The 19,910-nt window shown below is 40.6% G+C and overlaps 2 protein-coding genes across 3 annotated transcripts in view; one reads left to right on the top strand and one right to left on the bottom strand.

Moving 5' to 3' along the window:
• Positions 1–3,020, bottom strand: part of zcchc24 (zinc finger, CCHC domain containing 24) — a 48,027-nt gene extending 45,007 nt beyond the window's left edge. Inside the window, exon 1 of the mRNA XM_033612564.2 lies at positions 2,485–3,020. Coding sequence (XP_033468455.1) covers positions 2,485–2,724 — 240 coding nt within the window. The 5' untranslated portion in view covers positions 2,725–3,020. The remainder of the gene's footprint in view (positions 1–2,484) is intronic.
• A 2,336-nt stretch (positions 3,021–5,356) lies between these two features.
• On the top strand, positions 5,357–17,989 carry anxa11a (annexin A11a). 2 transcript variants are annotated; one of them, XM_033613691.2, is made up of 15 exons: positions 5,357–5,514; positions 7,348–7,617; positions 8,050–8,129; positions 8,912–9,136; positions 9,288–9,375; positions 10,583–10,677; positions 10,999–11,112; positions 11,378–11,468; positions 12,798–12,877; positions 12,970–13,026; positions 13,141–13,234; positions 13,344–13,439; positions 16,879–16,937; positions 17,049–17,171; positions 17,270–17,989. In XM_033613691.2, exons 2-15 carry the CDS (start codon positions 7,350–7,352, stop codon positions 17,327–17,329), a joined length of 1,530 nt encoding a protein of 509 aa, XP_033469582.1. In that variant the 5' UTR covers positions 5,357–5,514; positions 7,348–7,349; the 3' UTR covers positions 17,330–17,989. The 2 variants fall into 2 exon arrangements, with proteins under 2 accessions (XP_033469582.1, XP_033469581.1); XM_033613690.2 differs by having other exon boundaries at positions 8,765–9,136.
• The last annotated feature ends 1,921 nt before the right edge of the window (positions 17,990–19,910 follow it).

Genomic DNA, 19,910 nt, shown 5'->3' with positions numbered 1-19,910 from the left:
TAATTCACTAGGCACTCAATGCATGAGTTGACAACTTCAACATGACAACTTTGACCATTCTATTCGTTGTTCTCTTGGCTGACCTACACAATAAATAATTGTTGGATCTTCAAGCATTTAAAAATTATACATGAATTTAGACTGGATTATGTGAGCTGCATATTCTCATCCTCACTTGGAGAAAAAAATATGGCGAAGCATCGTTCTGGTGCGCTCCGGCAGCACTACACCCCTGCTCTTGCCTGACAAGGACTAAATGCACAAACCCACTATTTTCAAATATCCCATCAAGAGAGACTCTCACTGCAGCCTGTTCTATGTTGTTCTGAAAATGTTGGCATGCCAACTCCATTCAGTGGACAATAAACAAATTGCAGACTTCCCTCTGCATCACTGGTGAAGAGGAAGTACAGCGAGAACGTTGAACGGATCCTAGGTACGTGTTTGTAGGGGTTAGCTATTGTTCTGATGGAACTATACCGAACATTTTAGCTGGAAACATAGGTAAACATAGGGTAATGACCTTTAAACACCCATTTCAATAATCTTTGAAAATCTCCTTCGTCCAACAAGAGTTCTTTGGATGAAAACGGTTTTTCATGAAACCCTTCATCTCACAAACAACCCTTGACAACCTTTTCTTCAAAAAAGGGTTCATCAGGTAAAAAAGGGTTCTTAATGTAACCCCTTGCCTTACAAAGAATGCTTGAAACCCCTTTACATTAAAAAAGGGTTCTTCAGAAGCAAATGGCTCTCAGTGGAACCTTAGCCCATCGGGAAGAGCCCTAGAACCTTTATTTCTAAGAGTGTAGATTAATCCAGAATGATTAGAAATGTCCAAAAGTCACATTAAAGTATTTGTCTTCACAGACGAGGACATGGTTACATAGGTGAAAAAGTGACACACGTTTCAGCAGAGCAATCAGCAGATGAGATTGCAGTAAGCATACTTGACTTGTGCCACAATATGAGTTTCCAATCAGCACCAAATTCATTCATTTATCACTCGTTCACATAAAGCTGTGTGATCCTCCATTGCAAAAACAACCACATTTTGCATTACTCATCTCATCATCACATCTCTGCAGCAGTTTATTTTTCTTGGCTTAGCCACCATAGTAAGTTGCAAAACGAACCCCCCACCTCCTAAACTGTTTCCAGACTGTATGCACTCTCTCAGTTTGAAACACTTTATACTCATGCGGATTGAATGGCATTACACAATTGCGTGTAATGTAGAATGTGCACACCCAATTTCCAGAGGACTGTTTCATGTTAAATGACTTCAAAGGGCCTCTATGGTTACCAGCATAATAATGGACACTGGCTGGAGATGGTGAATACACACCATCTATCCACTACTTCTGTGTCTTTGAGTTTCCAGCGCATAGCGTCACAGTAACATAGATCTAAGACGCTCCACTGCAGTGTAATCAACCCACTCAGAAGCTTGCAGTATAGTCTTTACACTCGCATTTTACCCAAAGTATGTGATTATTTCTCTCTGTGTGCGCTGTACATATGTGTGGGTGTGGTAGTCGGCTCCTTTATGCACAGTATGGCCTGCAGTATCAGGTTTGGCCCCCTCCTGCATACATTATCAGCATGTTTGTCCCTAAAATTACATGAAGCTACAAAAATAGACAATATGTAAATAAGGACTGATTTTGTTTGCACAACCTGGTCTATTTGAAGAAGTCAGAGACAGCAGACCTCAGCAGGAGGCTGCAGTGGCCTGCTCTCTCCAGACTGAGGCGTGCAGGGGAATCTATTTCCATCTGTGGCTCTTTAGACACGATTAAAACACATTTTTGCACAACATCTTCACCTTTAACTTGAACTTTAACTTGTCGGCACACTTAAAATTGACTTATTTAACCCAAAGTATTAAATGACATTATAGGGAAATGGGAATTAAACTGTCTGGAGAAATTGCTATACAGCTGCGTAGTAAGATCTTACTTGCTTAATTAAGTTTTAATAGGCTTACTAAAATGATTTCCCCCAACAGTCCTGTAATATTCTGGAGTTATAGTGCAACTGAGATACTCATAAGTGAGTTTATTGCATCATTGTGACACTTCTTACTGTTAGTGCACTGCCTACCTGATGTGAAATCATGATATTCATAGTATTTCTTTGGGCTTAGAGTTTTGCAGTAACATTTACAGCAGCCTACTTCTTCTGTTATAAAGTATGACAATTAAATGTTATAATATATTGCTTATAACAAGAGTTTTCATCAGTATTCAAAGTGCTGACGCCCTAAAATGTTGATTTAATGAGACTATTCTGAGTTATTGTCCATATTAGAAATATCATGGCGGTTATGTGTGTCCTACCAGAATAGCCCATGTTGTACATGCTGAAACATTTGCTGCACAGACTTGCACCAGTCACCCAGCCCAGGATCCTACATTCACCCACACTCTCCCAATCTGAAATCCCCCCACATATGTATGTATGCGGCATGCCATGTTTCACCTCATTCCTCTGCAGCTGAAAGAAGTTGTTGAGATAGTTGGAGTTCAGGGAAGAGCTCAAGTCCGCCGCTGCGGGAGTCTTGCTGAAACTGAGATCCGGGTGGGAAGAGTTGGGTTCGGGTCTGAATGCGTCAAAGGCGCTGGTCTGGTGGGGGTCTTGCAAGGAGAGATAGACCCAGTTGAGGAGTTGCGCAGGCTGGTACACGGAGGCACTCGTGTCTATGGCAGACAACAAGCTCATCTTTCAATTCAAATGGCTAAACTGGATTTTCCACCGCTGATTTCTTGGACTGGTCTCAACTCTCTCTGCTTGCTTTTCGTTCCCGTTTCCCCGGCAGATGGCAAGTGCTCCTTTTTTGTTCCCGTAAAAGGGCCCTGTCCTCCTCACGCCGGGAGCCTCGTCCCAGTTTGATGTTACTCAAAAGTCATTGCGCTAACATGTCAGTATAAAAAGTTTTCCCCTGCTCCCCATGGTCCGCTATCTGCCTTTATTGCAGCGGGGCAGAGAGAGGCTCTTTGAATATGTAATGAGGACAGCGCTACGTCACCGAAGACGCGGGCCAATCAGCGTCTGGGTATATGAATATTCATTGCTGGCTCACTGGAGGAGACAAATGGCTCATCTGCCTGTTGTTACTCTTCATCTCAAGAGCTCAGCTTCAGTATAAGTGTAAGAAATATTATGCCACATCAGTCAAACCAGTTTTAAAACTATATTTATTTGGCTAACTTAAGCCCTTCTTAGTTACTTGTATTATGTATAATGAAGAAACATTTGTCTCTCTGTAAGTGTTGAAGAAGTGGGGGTGATAGGTGTTGTGTTTATTCAGGGTCAGAGGTGAGTAATAGCACCTAACTGACTGATCCTTGGGGTCCTCCTGTGACTTATGTTAATTTTCTAAAGGTGTTTTACTTGTAGCTAAATCCCAAACTCTGTCACTAATGTTGATCAGCCATATAGAAAGATATTTCTTTACATGTGCAAGAAGAAAAAAAGCTGCATCATTCATTTATTAATAAGCACCATTACCAAATACAAATCAATCAAGTCAGTTAATTAATCAATCAATAGAATAAGCACCTCAACACCAGCCCCAGGCCTCTCTCATATGTGAGCATGTCCCAGCTCCCAACCTGAAGGTGGCAGACAGGCCTGTGTGGACAAAACTTTAAAAACAGCTCCCTCTTGTGGAAAATGTCCTGCACACACACGAACAGCTCAGTTGTGTAATAACAGAATCATCATATACAGCTTTCTTTTGCAATGTTATAATCAGTGATGTAGAGGGAAGTTAAACTATCGTCTGCTGGAAATTATGACACATCACCAGATTAGCAAACTTAATACCGTCTTTGAAATCATTGCCCAAAATGAACTTTATCAGGAAGGCATTCTGACAACAAACCTATTGTTTGTCTAGTTTATAGCCCTCTTTTATCACATTTTACTTTTTTTTATTACACACTCTGTTTTATCTCGCCGTAGTCTATGTTCTATGTTATTTGCTTTTATTTATATATTTTGTTTTTAGTGTTTTTATCTTGATGGTGTATACTATTTTACATTGTTCTGTAAAGCACTCTGTAACTGTGTTTAACTGTGTATTATTATTATTATTATTATTATTATTATTTAAACAATAACGACCCACCCTCACAGCTTCTTTTTAGTACTACAATACAAGTATAACTGTTTTTATACTTAATTTTACCCCCTGGTGTTTTATGATTCTTCAGTTATTCATTACAGAATGATTTAAAGAGTTGTCTTAATGTTTTTAAGTTCGAAAAAATGTATAAACTAAAAATTAGACTATATGAAGTTGTCGTGTAAAAGCTATTCCTTAGATGAAGGGGACATTGTGTATGGCTGTCGATTCTTCTATGTTTATTTATTTATATATTTTTCTTTCTGAAGTTACTGTAAGTATTGATTATTAATTATTTATACAGTTTATGTTAATAACTGAAACTGAGAGAGCTTGTAATTCTTCTGATTAGTTGTGTTTTGAGACAGGGGAAGGTAAAATAAAATTGTTTACGTCTCCCTGCTCCTTTTCAGTCATGGAATATGTATCAGAGTAGAACAAAAATATTATTATTTTATTGTTATTATTGTTACTGTAAATATTACTGCAATTATTATTATTAGTAGTAGTAGTAATAATAATAATATAATAATATTGTTGTCATCATCATTATTATTATTATTATTATACAAATATACATTACATAAAATTAGATAGACAGATAGATAGATAGATAGATAGATTAAAAATAATACATATACAATTGCCAGTGTCATTGTAAATAAATACTATGGCATTGCAATCATACATCTGTAATTTTGATTACTATAATTTGATTTAGTATTTAATATACAATAATATAATATATAATATTTATGAGTAAGTAAAATATAAATAAATGCATTGGCATTGTAATTATGACTGTAACTTTGATTACTATAAAACGATTTAGTATTTATTATACAATAATATAATATATAATAGTCATTAGTAAATAAAATGTAAATAATTACAGTAGCATTGTAGTTATACTTCTGTAACTTTGATTACTATAAAATGGATTTAAAATGACTATGAAATTAGTATATATAATTCCTACATTTTATAATCTCATTGTTAAGAACTAGTAAAATAGTATTCATGTGTCAGGAAGCACACAACTGATGGGTGGTGTGACTTAGTTTTATATTTAGGCACTCACCTGTAGAATAACACACCTATTGTGACATATCATGTGACGTCAGCCAGTCACATTTTCCGTCATGTCATTAATGTTTCTGTATGTATGCTTCCAGCGGTGAACACACACACATCTGTTGTTGTTGCTGTCACATGACGAGAACCCTGTGTGTGTCAGCGCTCTGTGACGGGCAGATAGGAACATGGGTGGGTTCCTTACATGGAAACTATGAGTCCCACCCACAGCAGCTTAACTACAGTCAAGGCTGCTGCGGCTGGTCAAACAAATACGTCCTCCAGGAAGAGACTCCAAGCAGACTAAAGTAAGTGCTAAAAATCAAACTTATACGCAAACATACCGAGCTAGGATAAGTAATAAGTCATTAGCTAATGTTATGAGTTATATTTAGATACGTGGCAACTATTTTTGGTTTTGTGGTCTTGTGTTTCTCCGGTGTTCTCGGCGCTGCCGTTAGCCTGCCAACATTACTGCACACTTACAAGTTAGCTCAACCGTTAAAGCTACAAAACGACCGTGTTAGCTGCTAGCTTAACTTCGCTGCTGTGATTTTGTGCAGTTATTTATAGTTAGTTAGCCAGCTAGCTAGCTAACTCACGGCTAAGGAGCAGGGTTCAATTGACATGGCTGCGCTAACCTTATTATGTAAATTGGATTGGGAGGTTACTTAGCTGGCTTTCGATGGGAGATTTGTACAGGCCTGAAGCAGCAGCGACATATTAGCATGCCAACTGTTCAAAAGTTTTGCTCGTGTTACAAGCTAGCTTAAAGTCTGTTTTCTGCTAACTGATATCATATGTTTAGCACAGCGTGAAACAATCGATGCAGTGTACTCCATTTCCTAGATAAAGTAATACAGTGTGAGCTAGCAATAGTCCCAAGTTTCAAAGTGAGTAGTGACACACCCAGCGCCGTAACTAACTGGAACATAATGAACCAATGTTAGGATTAGCTAACAGTAACAGTCACTGTCTTACAACACCTTAGGAGCTTGCACTACCTCGTATTGATTACTTTTTCCAAAACCTTTGACCCTTTAAAAGATCAATGCCTTTAGAAACACCCCAACTCCCTGTGCAAACACTGCAGTGCATTGCTGTCAGGTTTTGCAGCTGTGCACCGTGGTTTTAACATGTCACAGTTTTCCCACACTTCAAGTGTGAAAACAGTTGCAAGTGATATGTTTGCACCTGAACAGCAATTAAATGTGATGCATTTCAACGTGAACCAGACATCCACATTTGTTCAGACCAAATGTGTTTTAACTGTCAATGAGGTATTTTACAAGGACACTTCACTGTGTTGGATAGCAGCAGCAGCAGCAGGGCATGAAGAGGAAGTGTACAGGAAATTAAAAGTTAAAGGCTAGACCCTGAGTCATTGTGTGAAAGTATGGTATAGAATAGTCACTGTATTTGCTGCTTCTATCTCATCGGATTTGACCTCTGCATATCATCGCATAGCCTCCCTGCCCTGTGCTTGTTCAAACAGAGCAACATGTTTTTTTTTTCCTGACCATAAAATGCAAAGCAGAGAAGACTGTTCCATTATGTCCACTGAAGTCAGTCTCACCATGGAACAAGTAGGCAAACTGGAGTAAAGGCTTTTCATACCGAGCTTAACCATAAAGAAAGTTTCCTCACCACCCCACCACTCAGCTAGAAACGTCTGTGATCCAATCATCCTGGAATGAAGAGTTTGCGATTCATTAGATTGCCATGACAGTGACACTTTATATCTCTGCATTCAAAAGCAAAGACTGCTGAATATATATTTGGGCAGGCAGCATTTAAATAGCACTTCACTGAGTCAAGGGACCTGACCTATAAAGCAGATTAGTATGGTAACAACTAGCTATATGCTTATTGCTGTAGAACTGCACCAGTTGAGTAATTTTTGTCCACCCTGAGGATGACGAGGTTTATAGCTGGGTGTGTTTTCAACTCTCTTGTCGCTATATCAATGCGTTCAGTATGTCTTAAGGGTGCCAACAGTGTTCTACTCTTTGTTTTAATTGTCTTTACGACCAGATAAAATACCTGTTTGCCTAGGTGGCTACTGAACAGCATTCTTAGGTTTTTATTAATAGGTTATGTCTTGCAGCCCTTTGATTGACAGTTCTGTTTTATGTTTCAAGCCATGAGCTACCCTGGATACCCCCCTCAGGCAGGCGGATACCCACCACAGCCTGGGGCTTACCCTCCACAACCTGGTGCCTACCCACCTCAGCCTGGAGCTTACCCTCCCCAAGCTGGAGGCTACCCTCCACAGGCAGGAGGCTATCCTCCTCAACCTGGTGGCTATCCCCCTCAACCTGGTGGCTATCCCCCACAGGCAGGAGGCTATCCTCCACAGGCAGGGGGCTATCCACCACAGGCCGGTGGCTACCCACAGGCACCACCACAAGGTAAGCCATCATGCCATACTATGTGACCTGTTAGCAAAAACTGCCCACTTTCTCATTCAGCACATGAAGAGCAACACAAGCATCCCTTAAAAGTACTTGCCTGTCTTAGAAGGCATGAGTCAGCTACGTCGTGTTTGTAGGCAACAGGCATCATGAGACTTAAAGTTAACACTGGAATTTCTTTCCCCCAAAACAAACAAGGCTCTGCTGTTGCTAAGAGAAGCAAGTCCCACAGTCCATCTTTTACATAGTGCTCCCATTCTCTGTCCTGCTTGCTTTCACCTACCTGTTAACTAGTTGGAAAGTGAGAAAGCGGAAGTTCCAGTAAGAGCAGTCCGCCTCAGTCTAATATTCTGAATTCTCTCAGACATTCAGTAGCACAACACATTCTCAACGTTCCCTGAACAGCTTTGTCTTTGTTGTCCACTGCAGGCAGCTGGGGAGGCGGCCCTGTTGGTGGATATCCCTCCATCGGTCTTGACAATCTATCCAACCCTGGATACAATGCCATGGTGAGTTTAGTCAAAAAATGATCTTCACCTGACCCACAAATTTCTTAATACGTGTGAAATGCAACCTCATCAGATTATTGCGTTAAATATGCCTGTTAGAATTAATTACACAGCCATTCATGGAATATCGCATCCGTTCATTTTGCGGTAAGATTTTTCCAAACATTGGCATCTTAAAATTCTCAGCCTCACCGTTTCTTCTTTCAGCTCCCTTTTCTATGTCTTGCATGAGAAAACCAGTCATTAAACCTGTCAGTCTAATGCAACTTCCATTTCCCTTTTTACTTTTCTGAGTCATTGTCTTGTCTGTGTTGTATTCTCATTATCTGTTATCAGATATGTGAACTTTTCATCATGCTATTACATAGCATGGCCACACTTTATTTGGATACTCGTACATAGTCGTGTAGATAAAATTTAAAACATCAGGATCAAACTTCAGTTTCTCCTCTGAAGTTTGATCCATGGTAAAGGACATTTAATTGGGAATTTGTTAAATGTTGATTAATGCCATAAATATGAAAATAAATCTAAATCTAATCCAAAAAAGGTGTGACCAGCTCCCTTTGCTTTGCATGCAATAATCTTCAAAGCTCTGTACACATATTATGAGATGCCATATTTCCAAATCACAGGCAAACCAGATCCCTGCAGGCATGGGGGGTTTTACTCAAAACCCGTCCATGTTCGCCCAAGCCCCCGGGGGGTACCCACCTGCCACTCAGCCTAGCGGGTATGGTGCCCCCATCCCTAACCAACAGTCATATGGCCTGTACCCACAGCCAGGAGGGAGCATGCCAGCCCCCCAAGGCCCAGGGATGGGCTACCCTGGTCAGCCCGGCCAGCCAATGCCCGGGTACCCCCGTGCACCTTCACCCAACCCACCCATGCCTGGTTATGGAGGAGCACAAGCACCTATGCCAAATTACCCTAAGGTCCCTTCTCCAAATCCGTCCATGCCAGCGTATGGAGGAGGAGGAGCCATGCCGATAGCTCCACCTGTCAATGTAAGCAACACTGAAAATAACTTGGGTTTTTTTTAGTTAAATAAATAAATAAATATCTGTGTTAAATACACACATACACGTTTAGAAATTTACAATGTAATGTCATGTAAACACCTGCCTCACTGAGGAAATCGCTGTATTGTTATCTCAGAGAGGATTCAGGGGAACAATCAAGGACTTTCCTGGAGCTGACCCACTTAAAGATGTGGAGGTCCTGAGGAAGGCTATGAAGGGCTTTGGTGAGTGCGTGGACAGAGAGCTTAATAATATCCCCCGGATGCACATGATTTAGTTGATGATGTCCATTTAGGAATTTGTGCTCTGACTGTATATTCTTTTGGATCGCACCCTCTTAAGTACTTAGTCGACTATTTGGTCGTTAGGGTCAAGTAAGATGTGTTTAGCTGATTAGCGGTCATTTGGTCTCATACATGAAATGTTAGTAAATCTGTGGTAAATTTGTACTTGAAAAACCTTGGTACTAAAAACCTATCCCGGATTCATGAACATGGCAGAAAACTTGGATTTGATCGTAGGCACGTGTGTGAATGAATGTAAATTCACAGTGCGCTCCCACTAGCCAGCAATTAGCATACATCCTGCCCATGAACAGACAGCAACCACCAGATGTGGAGGTGACAGTTACTATGGATAGGTGCATCATATTAACCTGCGAACCTGTGGTAAACAAACAAAGTAAGAGAGAGACAAAGTAAAACCTGTCCGACGCTGAGATTGAAGTTATTTTTGGTGAATTTGGGTTGAGAATTTTATTTTCTCCTGTTAGTAGTGGTGCTTGGAAGGTGGTAATGGGTGCCGTTAACTACGTGTCCTCTGTAAGAACCATCCAAAAATTTAAATGAAAGTAGTTTGACATGAAACTAGACGCACAAAAACCGCACAAGTACACACATAACCACAACCGCTGCAGAAGGCTCTTCTCAGTCACAGCTCTCTGCTGCAGACGAGCGCATTGCTTGCATCATCGGAGAGACGTCTCTGTCAGTTTGTACTAAGCCTCAGCATTGCTTGTCACTGTTGTGAAATTAAACCACTATTAAAACATCTTAATGCAGGTGGTCTAATGTAGGCAATAACCCACTGTTAAGTTTAACAACAAGTAAGATATTCTGGCGTACAACCATTCGGTCTCCTTCCAACTCTGCCAGATTCAGGTTCACCAGCTGCCCGGTATGAGTGGAGACTGGCGCCGAATTGCTATCCCACGTCCACAGGTCCTTTCAAACCAAAACTCAATCTGAGATAATGTTTCAGTCTCTCTCGCCGCGTCTCTGATAATTAAATTAAACAAAAATGACACACAGTTTGGGGCTTTCCTTAGTCGAGGACAGTCTTCATTTTCTTCTTTAGAAAGATACTTGTAACTGTCAAGTGTAAATGTTACTTGTAAATTTCTGATTTGACATTGTGGGCTTGTCTGTGCAGGAACTGACGAGCAAGCCATCATCGACTTACTGGGTAGTCGCTCCAACAAGCAGCGTGTGCCTCTGCCCCGAGCCTACAAAACTTCCTATGGAAAGGTAACAGTCCTGCTTATGCTTACTGTTAGGTTCATATGTTGTTAATGTGATTCCTGATGCCATACTCTGTTATAGTATTTATACTATTTACTTACTAAAATATTTCCAAAACAGACACAATTTCTCAATATAGAATCACATAGGCTCAGTGTGCATTACATAATGGTGACAAGCGGACAACAGGTGCTGGGGCTGCCAGTAAAATGGAGAGGGGGCTGGATGTCCTCAGAGCTCATTAAAGCCGTGCCACAGAGCTTACTGCTGTGAGGGTTTCACAATTACTGATGGTTTTAGTAATGCCAAGCATGTTTTCATTTTCAGGATCTGATTAAGGACTTGCATTCAGAGCTGTCCGGAGACTTCAGGAAGCTGGTCATGGCCATGTTGAAGGCCCCAGCTGAGTTTGATGCCAGCGAGCTCCACAATGCCATAAAGGTAAATGCTCACAAACAAAACCACTGATAATCTTCTCAGTACTTCCCATCTCTTTGTCAACATAGAATAATCCAGGTTATTATGTGGTTTTGCATTCTGATAGTATTTGCTTACTTCTTATTATGAGAAATGTTCCTTGCTGAAGATGCACGTTATTATAAAATGCTGTAAAGAATTGCATTAAAAATAAAGAAAGAAGGATTTTGGCGGCTACAAGGCGAGAGGATGAGGCTATCAGGTTATCATTGTTCTGTCTTCCAAACAGGGAGCTGGAACCGATGAAGCCTGTCTGATAGAGATCCTGTCTTCTCGCTCCAACAGTGAAATCAAGGAGATAAACCGTATCTACAAACAAGGTGAGATGCCTCAGGGCGCTGAAGGGACTGCTTTCCCCTTCTATTGTGTGATCTCCTTTATCACACAGCATCACAGCACTGTGTTGAAAATACTGTGTCACATTAGAGGGTAAACTAAGGCGATCTAAATTTGTCTAAAATTTGTAAATGCAGGTGCTTGGGCTAGGAATCATTTACACAAGAAGTCTTTTAGTATTAGCTTTTTTTTTGTCAGCAATAAAAAATTGAAATTAAGGTGTCAGAATTGCACAGCTTATACGATTTATTTATTTGATTATTCAGTGTAGTCAGTTTTTTTCTGTGCGTATATGCAGTATCCTAGTTTCTCTTGCCAGCAGGGTCCAAAATAACTTTTTTGGTCTATCTGCCAATGGTTGGTAAATAAACATAAATATTTACCGTCACAAATATTATTCAGCTTGCTATGAAACTGCATTAGATAAAAATGAACACAAACAAATGAGCAGGTCCTGTTTGCAGTAAATTTGCTTAAGTATCGTACTTTCATACAAATTCAAGGTATTGTAGGTGTCGTGTACTTGAGTATTTTTATTTTATGATACTTCTACTTCGCTACATCTCAGAGGGGAAACTTGTACTTTTTGCTCCTCTGCATTTGTCTGAAGGCTTTAGTTTCTAGTTTCCCTCTGTCCAGTGAAAGCTACGTCTCTCCAGAAGTGTTGATTTTTACAGTTGGTAATAAACTAAAGGATGTGTTGAGAGAAATTCTCGAACATCCTTAACTAAATAATGTGTCAAAAAACCCTCTATTGGGTGCCTGGTGGTTTAGTGGGTATACGAAGGCAGTAACCTTGCCGCAGCAGCCGCAGGCCCAATTCCAGTCTGTGGCCCCTTGCTGCATATGGGGTAAATTCAGTGTGGTATTAGTACTTTAGGAATACTTCTTCCACCTCTGCCTATTTGTCATGGTGAGTTAATGGAAACGAAACATGATCAATCAACTTATATGCTGTACTGATTAGCATCTGTAGTGATAGGTTTATTTCAGCAACCCACCAATGGCAGCTGCCCTCATTTATTTTATTTGCCATGTATATTTTTGACTTGCATTTGGTGAGGGACACGTACCAATTTTTGACCCTGCTTGTTTGTAAATTGGGTGCCTGAAAAGTCGTGACATGTTGTATGATTTGAATGTTTGTAACATGTTTAAAGTTGCTGCCAAAAGAAAATACTCATTATCACCATCTTCCACATACAAAAATATTGATTATCAGCCTTCAAAAGTCACTACAGCTTGAACCCATGTATTTGCATTTGATATGTTTTTGTTTGTTTGTTTGAACCATTATGTTTTCGCCATCTCAGAATACAAGAAGTCACTGGAGGATGCCATTAGTGGGGATACTTCAGGCCACTTCCGCAGGCTCCTGATCTCTCTTGCCCAGGTACAGATGTGATACCAATGCATTATCTGTATACTTGTCTCTTAGCAACTGCTTTCAGATTTAATGAGGAATGTGTTGTCCTGTATTTACAGGGTAATCGTGATGAACGAGAGCATGTTGACATCTCTCTGGCTAAACAAGATGCTCAGGTAAAGTCTGCTTCTCTCTCATTGATAATTAATGTTTGATGATTTATTTGCAGCTTGGAAGTTCTTGTATTATTAATTAATTTTGATCTGTATGCATTACTGTTTTCCTTATAGGCCCTGTATGCTGCTGGGGAAAACAAGCTGGGAACAGATGAGTCCAAGTTTAATGCTATTTTGTGTGCCAGGAGCAAACCCCACCTCAGAGCAGGTAATCTCTATGGAGACATGTTCACATTAAAGGATAATCAGGCCACAAATGCAACTTTAGGACCTTGTTAGCTTTATTACTGATGATGTGTGTTTATGTGTGTGTGTAGTGTTTCTTCAGTACCAGCAGATGTGTGGCCGGGATATTGAGAAGAGCATCGGCAGGGAGATGTCCGGAGACCTTGAGAGTGGCATGTTGGCAGTGGGTAAGACTAAACACACCTATTCAGATCTACTTTTAGATGTGTCACACCCATGTAATGTGAGTCACAATCTGCTCCACATAATTAGTTAATGACGAGCATACAGGCTGTCTGCAGCACACATTCAACCACAAAACATTTTCCATGCTCATTTTTATTCCACACTGTTTTACAGCTATCTTAATACACTTTTGTAAAAGAGCTGGAGGAAGGGGTGCTGTTAAATGCATAATCTCTTTTCCCCCCTCTTTTTTTGCCAACATTTCTCAGGGTTATGGTACAGTAACCTGTTTTAGATGTGTTTGATTTGAATCCTTTCATTGGTTTTGCACACCCAGTCTATACTTTTTCATTGTGAAGTTGTGTGCAGTGCAGTGTTGGATGTTTGCCATTGTTTTCGACGCTGTGTTCCAATTCACTCTTCTTGTTTCTGATTTCACCTTTACTTTTTATTTTTTTATTTTTTATTTTTTTTCAAAATGTAACTTGCATTAAAACTGCATTAATCAATATTTTGCCACTAGGGGGCAGAAAATTTGCAGAAAAAGCTGACAAATGCAGCCCAGATTTAATATCACAATCTTGTGGCTAACAATGAGCACACACTGAGCAACTATATCATTCTATGGCAGTCATGTTTCCTGCCACCTGATGAATATACAACTAATGTACACTTTACTTTTAAGCCGCGTTTCCACCGTGAAAAGTTGTGGATGGTACCAATGGAACCGTTCCATACCGTCCCCATTTTTGGGTACGGTACCTAGCACACAGATCTGGTATTAAAAGGTGGAGCTGGTCAAAAGCGATTGGTTTAAAGCAGATGGTCACTCTGCTCAGAGCTGAGTTGTGGCTGGTTTTGAGGCTCATGTAACCACTGTTCATACCATGGAAAGTGTTACATACAGTACAGGCCAGAAGTTTGGACACACCTTCTCATTCAATGCGTTTTCTTTATTTTCATGACTATTTACATTGTAGATTCTCACTGAAGGCATCAAAACTATGAATGAACACATGTGGAGTTATGTACTTAACAAAAAAAGGTGAAATAACTGAAAACATGTTTTATATTCTAGTTTCTTCAAAATAGCCACCCTTTGCTCTGATTACTGCTTTGCACACTCTTGGCATTCTCTCGATGAACTTCAAGAGGTAGTCACCTGAAATGGTTTCCACTTCACAGGTGTGCCTTATCAGGGTTAATTAGTGGAATTTCTTGCTTTATCAATGGGGTTGGGACCATCAGTTGTGTTGTGCAGAAGTCAGGTTAATACACAGCCGACAGCCCTATTGGACAACTGTTAAAATTCATATTATGGCAAGAACCAATCAGCTAACTAAAGAAAAACGAGTGGCCATCATTACTTTAAGAAATGAAGGTCAGTCAGTCAGGAAAATTGCAAAAACTTTAAATGTGTCCCCAAGTGGAGTCGCAAAAACCATCAAGCCCTACAACGAAACTGGGACACATGAGGACCGACCCAGGAAAGGAAGACCAAGAGTCACCTCTGCTTCTGAGGATAAGTTCATCCGAGTCACCAGCCTCAGAAATCGCAAGTTAACAGCAGCTCAGATCAGAGACCAGATGAATGCCACACAGAGTTCTAGCAGCAGACCCATCTCTAGAACAACTGTTAAGAGGAGACTGCGCGAATCAGGCCTTCATGGTCAAATAGCTGCTAGGGAACCACTGCTAAGGAGAGGCAACAAGCAGAAGAGATTTGTTTGGGCCAAGAAACACAAGGAATGGACATTAGACCAGTGGAAATCTGTGCTTTGGTCTGATGAGTCCAAATTTGAGATCTTTGGTTCCAACCGCCGTGTCTTTGTGAGACGCAGAAAAGGTGAACGGATGGATTCCACATGCCTGGTTCCCACTGTGAAGCATGGAGGAGGAGGTGTGATGGTGTGGGGGTGTTTTGCTGGTGACACTGTTGGGGATTTATTCAAAATTGAAGGCACACTGAACCAGCATGGCTACCACAGCATCCTGCAGCGACATGCCATCCCATCCGGTTTGTGTTTAGTTGGACGATCATTTATTTTTCAACAGGACAATGACCCCAAACACACCTCCAGGCTGTGTAAGGGCTATTTGACCAAGAAGGAGAGTGATGGAGTGCTGCGGCAGATGACCTGGCCTCCACAGTCACCGCACCTGAACCCAATCGAGATGGTTTGGGGTGAGCTGGACTGCAGAGTGAAGGCAAAGGGGCCAACAAGTGCTAAACACCTCTGGGAACTCCTTCAAGACTGTTGGAAAACCATTTCAGGTGACTACCTCTTGAAGCTCATGGAGAGAATGCCAAGAGTGTGCAAAGCAGTAATCAGAGCAAAGGGTGGCTATTTTGAAGAAACTAGAATATAAAACATGTTTTCAGTTATTTCACCTTTTTTTGTTAAGTACATAACTCCACATGTGTTCATTCATAGTTTTGATGCCTTCAGTGAGAATCTACAATGTAAATAGTCATGAAAATAAAGAAAACGCATTGAATGAGAAGGTGTGTCCAAACTTTTGGCCTGTACTGTATATTAGTAAACTTGGAGAAAAAGAAAGGCGTTGTGGAACGTTGTTCCTGTGGGCTACGGCAACACTAAACCCCTGAGCTTGCCTTAGAAGGACTACATGCTTAAACCCTCTATTTTTAAATATCCCATGGAGAGAGACTCTCACTGCAGCCTGTTCTATTTTGTTCTGAAAATGTCAACGTGCAACCTCGCTCTGTGGATGATTAACAAGGTGCAGACTGATTAAGGTAGTGCTGGATGGATCAGTGACTGACAATAACCTCACCCACATGAAAGAGTACAGTTTGTGGTGGAAACGCTAAGCAGAGCTAGGGTCAAGGTATCATGCCTGATGGGTTACTTTTGGTTTCAAAGGTACTATACTAAAAGTGTTTGGTGGAAACAGGGCTTTAGCTCTGTTCTAGTCTCCATCTATTCCTAAGTTGTGGCTGTTAAGCTGCTAGTTTATTTGCTTAAAACAGCTGCTGCCTGCTGCTGAAAGTCGGATTGTTGTGTTGATGAAAATGGGTAGACTCAACCAGACGGTAAATGTGCCGGCATCAAACGGGCTTAAGAGCAGAATAGAGCTGCAGATAATCCTCCATAGGTTCGTCATTATAAGACACATCCCCTACCCCCCTAGTCCACATAGTAATTTCCTTCAGTATGAAAATTTTGATTAATGCAGCTTTAAATTTGCTTGTTGCCATTCTTTTATATTCTTTTGGTGTATGCATAGCTTGATTTTTCATAGTTCACATTTCAAGTGACACATAAGTATTGCTGTCTTCATCATCCTCACCTTGCAGTGATGAATATTAGAGGGTGCTCTTTACAGTGCACTTTTATGAGTTGATCTTGTTTGTATAGAAAACGAGACAAAGTATGAATCAATGAGCACACTGGTAATAAGTATTCTCTGTTTCAGTGAAGTGCATTAAGAACACACCTGCCTACTTTGCTGAGAGACTTTACAAGGCCATGAAGGTGAGAAACCCTGTCTTGTTTGGATTGTCGGTTTCTATACATAACTAAATAAGCACAGTATAATATGTAATTTACGTCACCTTCATTGCCTGTGTATTTGCGTGTGTTCAGGGTGCTGGGACCAAAGACACAACCCTGATCCGGATCATGGTCTCCCGTTCCGAGGTGGACATGCTGGATATCCGCCAGGAGTATGTTAAAAACTACGGCAAGTCGCTGTACACGCACATCTCTGTAAGTATCTTCATCTCATAACCACTGAAATGATTTAAAAGCAACGAATGCACATGATTTTGTGAGACAATGTGCTGACACCTTTGTTTTATCAACAGGGAGACACATCAGGAGACTACAAGAAGCTCCTATTGAAGCTCTGCGGGGGCAGCGACTGAAAAGGACACAGTGACTACTACAGTATAGATTATATTCTATAAATATCAGTTTTCGGCCATATCTATATGCACTATACACAAACCGCAAACCTGCATGCCATGCCAGTACTATCAATGCAATGTTTACCTAGTTTTAAAAACTGCATATATATCTTCATGCTGTGTCTTTTCCTTTTACAATATGCAGAAAAAGGTTTTATATTTTTTTCACTTGTGATATCTCTGTTGGATATTTGAGTTGAACACACATGGCCATACGATAGATATGAAAGAGATTACATTTGACTTTTTAGAGCTATATATTTTTAAGATATTTTATATCAATTTTGCCAATGTGGTCAGATATCTTAGTTATCTGGCACGTGTACCAGCTAATTCTGTATCGTTCAGCAATGCTGAATGAAGTATGAGACGTGGAATACATAGCAGCTAAGTACCAAAGTTGTCTGTTAATGTTTGCGATTGTATAATCTCTCCTATATTTTGTCTACGCTATCTTTTTTTGTTTATCGTAGTTGTGCTGTATGTGCATCACATGCTTTAATTTGTGCATTGTGTATCCGTTATTGTAGCATGTAAAAGTCAAACATCACATTTCATAAATTGTGGGTTGATTTTATCCTCATGAGTAAGAGAAAATAAATAATGAGAACACGTGCACACGTTGAAATTATTTGAAACATACAACAAACAACAAATGAATGAGGTGCAAATATTTAAGTTAAGACCTCCTCATATCTGCTCTGATACTGTTAGTGCATGGTAGTAGCCTCCATTTGACAGTAGAGGGCAGTGAAATCTTAATCCAACCCCCACAGCCACACCAAAAGTGGGAATTTCAACAAGCAGAGTCCCTTCAAATGCTCAGCTGTGAAGAAATTAGATCATTATCCAATTGAATTAGATCAATAACCATGTTCATTAATCAGTTTAGGCAACATAAAAAAACAAGTGTCTTCATTTTCCAACACTGAATATGATGGACATCTGGTGACTATTAAATCCACAGCATTTCACTCAATCAGTACTCCCATAAATTCTCTTTCCTTGAGGGTGTGTGAGGCACACGGAGCTCTCCATGCCTTATTACGTCCTGTTGGCTTCACTTAAACGCTGTTCAACACGCCTGACTGTGGAGACTGCTGCACTCGGCTGGCTACAGTAGTGTGTGTGAGTTAACTGCACTACGATCAATAACTCTAAAGTGTGTGTGTGTGTGTGTGTGTGTGTGTGTGTGTGTGTGTGTGTATATATGGTGGTGGGAAGGGGGGGATTGATGGCATCCATAAAGCTGCCTTGGCCACATTAAACAAGTCTAGCATGTCTGCAGTGCCGTCAGAGGGACCCTTGGGTATGGGCCATGCTGGGAGAATCATTTTTGATCACATCATGTTAAAACTGACCAGAAATGACAGAAACGGGCTGGGGGACTTGAGATAGCTGTGAGGATTACAATAACTAGAAGATTAGATGCGATTAGATCAGTTTTGAGAGGATAATTTAGCTGTCATTATATGACTTTTAGAAGGGTCTAACAGCTCTGCCAACACTGTAGTTTTGATATCATGATGATCAGAAACCTCCCATCTGTTGCAGGCGTGCAGCTGAAGGCTGTGAAATTCACTGTTAATTAAACACCCTGAATTGCTTAATTTAATGTCTGCTATAGCTGATGTAATCATGTGGGAATCCTCTCACGGTGCCTCAAGGTCTGAGGTATTGTGGGAAATAATGGCTTTACATTAAAAATGTCTTTAAAGGTGTAAGTATGATGAAGGACACCAGCAAACTTATTCTCCTCTAACATTCTGGTGCATTCTCACAGGATGGAGATGAAATAGATACACAATTGTCAAAAATGAGTGGAGAATAAAGTAATTGTTTCACCACCCTCAGCAAAGAAAGCTCCCCATTACTTAGATCTGCACTCAGACAGGCAATAAAATAAAATTTCACCAGGATAAATGATGGATATGCTCGCTGACAGTCTCTTCAATAAAAGATAAAGCTATTATCCGCGCTGATCCGCGCTGTCTGATAAACAAATCTGTTAAATAACATTTCAGTAAGTTATCAGACAGCTCGAGACACCACCCCTGTTGTCTAAATAATAAACTCATTCATACCCCCAAGATAAAAAGCATCAGGCTGTCTTCTCCACTCAAACGTGTGTCCTCAGAAGTAGGGTACAGACACAGACGTCCAATCTGTGTCATCAGTGGGGACCTGCTTCCCTTTGATATGAATGAATCGTAATTAATTTTTCATCTGAAGGGATAGCACATGGTTGCACGAGCTGTGGAGCTATGGAGCCAGCATGGCAGAGACAGAGAGACAGAGGGGGGAGAAGAGAGAGTTGTGATGTCACAATGAGATTCAGTGCATGCATGAATAAGGTCACGGTTTGAGAGGTATGCCTGCAGACGCCTGCCTCTGTGCCAACAATCTTTATTCAGCCGCACACTGGAGTGCATCCATCATCATCATATTGTATTTCACAAATCCGACTGAAAATACACATTTCATTTGTCACTTTCACGTTTTGTTTATATGTGCACGTATGGCTCGCTGCCCTCTTCTA

The sequence above is a fragment of the Epinephelus lanceolatus genome, chromosome 17, assembly GCF_041903045.1.
Source record: "Epinephelus lanceolatus isolate andai-2023 chromosome 17, ASM4190304v1, whole genome shotgun sequence".
NCBI classification, from domain to species: domain Eukaryota; kingdom Metazoa; phylum Chordata; class Actinopteri; order Perciformes; family Serranidae; genus Epinephelus; species Epinephelus lanceolatus.
Note: the sequence above shows the minus strand (reverse complement) of the source record. Positions and strands in the feature narration are given on the sequence as shown.